Below are 5,962 nucleotides of genomic sequence, written 5' to 3'. Positions count from 1 at the left end.
TGATCTTATTGAATAATTAATGGCAAATTATTAACTATTTCTAATAAATGAAATTTTTAACAAAAATTTTTTGTGATGGTATAAAGTTTTGAATTGTTAATTCACTTTCTACATAAGTAATTTTAAGTAAAATGTAGTTTTTCACAATTATTGAAATGCGTTTTTTATTTCATATTATTAAAAGTGATATGTGCTTGATGTCAAAATGTTTTTCCAACAACTTTCTACTATACAACAATGACATTGTTAATTTCCCGATAAAGAAAATTTTAGTATATTTAGTTTTTATTCTTTTAGCTTTACCCTTTATCTTATAAGAGGCTCATATATAATACTGCTTCAAACTATTGAAAGTTGTGTTTCAATTCCCAGCGATTGTTCTTTAAACTTCACAAATTTTGTTCATAAAAAATCTTCTGGAGGGAAAAATTCCAACACAAAGAAATAAAACTGCAATTCAATAAGTTAAACTTAACAAATCACAGTGTTTTTATTACCAAACTTAAAGACAATTTACTACCAACTACATTGTTTGTTCCAAACTTTTTTTCATTTCTGTAAAAATGCACAGCAGAAATAAATTTTAAATCTCAACAAACACTTTTAATGTTTTTTTTTTTTTTGTCAGAAGATAAACAAAAGTCAAAATTGAAATCATTTTTGCATTTTTTTTGAAGACGTTCAATAGAGATTTACGTTTCAGTTTAATTTTATATTGAATACTGCAGCTGTAGGATATTATGTCACAAAATAAACTTTTGATAGTTGATTTATTGCAACATGAATGGTATACAATAGGTAGCTCATTTTTTTTAGCAATTGACTTGAAACAAAAATAGTTTTAAGCTTGTTTTATAGTTTATCATTGTAAAAAAGAAATTGCAGATAAATATTACCCCAGGGTACGAAGTTTTTATTTTAATTATGTCTTACGCAAATTCTTAATAAAAAACTATAATATTTAGTTGAATGATCTCATTAACTTACCTATATGTCCATTATGCTAGCACTTTTCTTAGGTACTTAAGCTATTTGATCTCTGATTATTGCTGCTTAACTTCCAAGATTCAAAAACATCACTTCCGTTTAAAACCTCGCAAATGGTAGGGCCTCTGTTGAGTCGGCAATAGCACCTAAATACGTAACCGGTAGACGATTCTATAAAATTAGTTGAGGACTTTGTTATTACTCACAGAGAACACATTGTAGTAAATCTGGTATGAACAGAGTTTTCGTGAAGCAAGGAAATTTCAATAGTATCACTTGTACTTTTAACTATAATCATTCAACCCAGCATACTTCTCCGTATAATCTTAGATTCATGTTGAATCATGTACACTTAACACCGACTCATTTTCAACGCTTAGTACCACAGTCACTCCTCTGTGGGGTATATGTTGTCTGTTCGTGCATCAGTCTTTTAACCGACATTCTCTTCTCAGGAGTTTGGGTTTAAACCGCAGCCACCAGGGATGTACCTTAGGCAACTCTCGAATAACCGAACCGGCCAGGTTAAACCCCATGTCAAATCATTCTAAGAAAAGCCCGAGGATCCATTTGTTCATCACAAGTTTATAGTTCTGGCAGTACTAGAGGTACATTTATCACCTCTGTTCGCCGGGATTTCAATCACACCAAAAAGGGGTTTTTCATAACAGTCTCTTTACAATTTCCAAGTATTCCAGATAATGGACACTAAAAACCGAAACTTTAGCAAAAAGATTCATTGCTATGCATTGATTCTTTTGGACTGGCTTTCAGACTAACTCTTTGTAATCTATTGAGTGACGAATGATTTCCTTATACAACAAACGCGATAGGGATTAATGTGAAAGCTCTAGAATGGGTGCAAAGAAATATTCTTCTAACAATTAATATTGCTCAATTGAATTAAAGTTAAACTTTTAATAATTCCTTTTTTTATCAACATTACATATTTTCAACTCAACATAGTGCCAAACATCTGTTATATGCCTCTAAAATTTTAGATATATTATTTGTTCATTGTTTTTTTTAACTTTTTGCTGTTGCATTCTTTCTTTTCAAATATTTGTTTATTCCGCTTTAATCTCTGTATCAGTATATTTTTCCAAACAAATCATCAATCATTATTTTGAATCAGTGTAAACATTTGAAAATAACTACAACGATTCTGTTCAAAATTCCCTCTGTGCCAAAATCACAACAAGCAAAAACCTCCTCGTTGTTCATATACATAAGTGCCAACAATTTAGACAATTTGTAAGGCGTTTTTTTCGCACTTCCTTCCATGTTTTACTTTAAACAAAATTTGTTTATAAACAAATTGGAATACAGTTGAAAAACGAAGCAGAGAACAACAACTAATACTCTTATGATTTATCATATTCTAAAGCCAAGTGCTTGTTGAGTTTTATTTTTCAACACTGAGTGTCATTGTAAAATATGATGTTTAAATAGAGGAAAATAACGATTTAACTCCAAAATAAAAATTTAAGAAAATAAAAAAAATAAATTTTGTATTAAACAATACCCCTGATTAGCTAATATAGTTTATCTGTCTAAGATAAAACGACCAAAAGCTTTATATAAAAAGTAAATAAGAAATCTATTTGTAAAGCGAATATTCATTGCGTTTCATAATCGTATACATTATTTTATTAAATAATCGTTTTACTTAAATAATACTTAATTAAAAAGACATAACAATTTTAGAACTCTTGATTCAATGACATGTTTACAAATACTTTTTTTTTCTTTTTTTTTTTAATCAATGACCAGCAAAATTGACTGCCTGCAGTTTTCATACACTTTACTTATCAGTCTAAAGAAAGATTAATACTTCAAATCCATAACGCATGTAATTGATTGATTAATTGTTGTTATTATTGTTGGTCAAAGCCTTCATAATTATACTACTTTCCCAGGGTTGTGGTTTCAATTTATCCATAACCGTCCAAAAGTTGGGTGAGCTAATGACGTCATCAATTAAACTGTGCTTCTGACGATAGAACACTTTCCTTGGCCCTTTAGGCTGTAGATGACGATAATTGTTCTCAAGTACTTCACCATGACTGTCGGACAGTGAACGGAAATGTTTAATTTGGTTATGAGATATATTAATCACTTGTGGAAAAACAATCCATTGAACGGCCTGTGAACAGGGTGGTGTGGTCAAAGAACCTTGATATGTGTAAAATTCCAAAGTAGACATGTCACCCAACAATTCGGACAATGTGAAATTTTCTATTTGTGCTGAATGATTGAATTCTTTGATACCGACCAGGGCATCAATAATATGCTCCAAACCCTTAAAGGCAGTCAGTTGATTTGGCTGCAAAATAAATGCAAATTAAATTATCGAAGTCATTCGATTGTGCGTTTGTGTATATGTGTGTGTGTGTTTTAACAAACCTTAACATGATAGAAAACAGCCAATACAGCTAAACCATCTGTGTGTTTTTTGGCCTCCTCTACAGTTTGATATTTTGTATTACGATGTAAAATGTGCATTTCCATGGAGTAGCGTTGATTGTTAATAACATGCTCTGAGCCATGAGTATCCTTGGAGCCCCAATGAAAATGTACAGACTCTGTGACGAAACGTGCATCCAACAGCAAGCCACCCGAGATGGTGGGTAAAAATCTATCGTATGTTTGCCACAGACTGTCTATATAACTATCGGGCTTGGGCAATTGTAAATTGGCAGTGTGGCCATTGTTGGACGCTACAACTGGTTTGGTATAAGTCAAATTGTAGTTGTAAAAACGAAGGGCGGGTATGTCACCGGTAATAACAGCCTAAAGAAAAAACGAATTACATTAATTATTAAGGGTAAATACAAAAAGTGGCAGTGACATTAATAACAAGACTTTTGTTAAGTGTTAAATTATTAAAATTAAAGTTATTTATGTTAAATAAATATTTAATTAAACTATTGTTTTTACAAAGGCGTTATATTAGTATTTTGTTTACATTAATGTTATTGTTTGAAGTGTTATCAGATTTGCATGTCAATCAATAAGTGATTTTGTTGTGTTTTTTCTTTATTGATCGAAATTTTTATATGAGAACCACTTGACACTTTGTGATAAGTTTTAAGTGATTTGATTGTAGTTTTTTATGTATTTGATTTGTTTGATTAATTACTTGTTGTTGTTTTTTTGTCACTATTGATAAGTATTTAAGTTTGAGCAATTGTTTGTTTAATGGCTGTTTCGAGGTGGATAAAGTTCTTGTCATTTATTGTATGATTAATTATTTAATAATGTGTACTAAATTTAGTATTGGAATAGTAAATAATTACAATACATTTTGTGACTTATTCATAAAAATTTATCATAGGTTAATTCTCTATGAAAAATTTTATTTATATCAATTAAGTGCTTATTGGATGACTAACTAACTAAATAAATACCTAAGTAACTATTATAGTAATATAAATTATATTTTTTCCCTTATTCATAAACATCGTAGATTTTATAAAAGGTTTATAAATATTTAAAAAAAAAATAAAAACTTCCATTGCGATGTAAGGGGTTTAAATGCTAAAACTTACACAAACGCATTTTAAGTCATTATTTTAACACGGTGATGTCATGTCATTATTAGACTACTTCTATGTAATCCAGGCGATATCTAGTAGTTACTGAAAGGTATGTTGTTGGATAAGTAATTACAATTGAAAGCCATTACCCAGTTTTTGCTGTTGTTGTTAAAATTTTTAACTTAAATTTTTTTTAATATTTTTAAAATTTTATTTTTAAGTTTTTCTGTCTATAATTTTCAATTAAGTAATCTTATATCTACAGCAATTCAATTTATTTTTAATACATTTTTATTAATCCTATGTCTGCGATAAAATTTGTTTAACGGTCAAAACTCATAAATAATAATTTAAATTTAAAGATTTATAGCAAATGAATATTCAATTGCAATATTATTCATTGTTTTCATACATTTAACACTTCCGTTAAAATGTTTAATATGAAAAGATAACAGCCTTTAACATAAATTAAATTTTACGGATATAAAATAACACAATAAGTTATCAGCAAGATTATAACTATATAAATATTTGGTTTATTTTTTTTTTATTTAAGAAAAATATAGAAATTTCTATAAGAACTCATCATTAACATTCACTTTCATATTTGTAATCATTAGTTGTTACAACATAATAGTCAAAAAACTTTACTTACCTCTTCAGAACTTAACTCAATAGGCGATTGACGATTATAACTGCACTGATCATTTATATCATACCATTTGGATTGATAACGATAATCGAAATCATCAGCTGTGGGTTATAACAAATTTTTACAAAATATTTTATTAAATATTGTTTACAGTTTTTCAAGTACTTAATACTTTTTATTACACTTCACGCTACTTTTATTTATATATATTTATTGTTTTATTTATATATATTTTATTACAAAATTTATGATTACAATTTTATTACAACTATTAAGTACCTTTATTATAAGACAAAACTGCCACTACAATTAATAAACTCAATGAGAATCTCATTTTGGCAAATTCTTACTAGAACACAAAAACCACTTCGCTTTTAAAACTACAATTAATGAACACCACTAACGCTTTCTTCACCGTTCAAAAAACAATTGTCTGCAATTTCACATTTTTGCTGTGATTTTATAAAGAAACTAAAAATGTCATAAAAATCAATGTCATAATTAACTGATTATTGAAATCACATTTAATCGAAAATGAACTTAATACCAAATATTTTTTTATTTAACAACAACTATAAAGACACTAATTATTGCGTATACATACGTTCACTCATTCAGTAATAAAAATAATTTCAATTTTCATGTCAATAACAATAAAAAAGGAAACATAAAAATTTATAATAATCTTAAAATAATGGTCATAATATCTGTATGTGTTTCGTAGCAAAAAAAGAAACACCTTGCAAACCACCTCTCTTTTCTTGTCTTTTTATTTTTTATAAGA

General features: G+C 28.2%; 1 protein-coding gene across 1 annotated transcript; it reads right to left on the bottom strand.

Annotated features, from left to right (window-relative positions):
* Positions 1-2,605: 2,605 nt before the first annotated feature.
* On the bottom strand, positions 2,606-5,615 carry LOC111690567 (carbonic anhydrase 2-like). Its single transcript, XM_023453072.2, has 4 exons — positions 5,458-5,615; positions 5,182-5,279; positions 3,394-3,780; positions 2,606-3,313 (listed from the first exon to the last, which is right to left on the bottom strand). Exons 1-4 carry the CDS (start codon positions 5,510-5,512, stop codon positions 2,852-2,854), a joined length of 1,002 nt encoding a protein of 333 aa, XP_023308840.2. The 5' UTR covers positions 5,513-5,615; the 3' UTR covers positions 2,606-2,851.
* Positions 5,616-5,962: the final 347 nt, after the last annotated feature.

This window comes from Lucilia cuprina, chromosome 4 (genome assembly GCF_022045245.1).
Source record: "Lucilia cuprina isolate Lc7/37 chromosome 4, ASM2204524v1, whole genome shotgun sequence".
Taxonomy (NCBI): domain Eukaryota; kingdom Metazoa; phylum Arthropoda; class Insecta; order Diptera; family Calliphoridae; genus Lucilia; species Lucilia cuprina.
The sequence above is the reverse complement of the archived record's forward strand: the minus strand, read 5'-3'. Positions and strand labels throughout refer to the sequence as shown.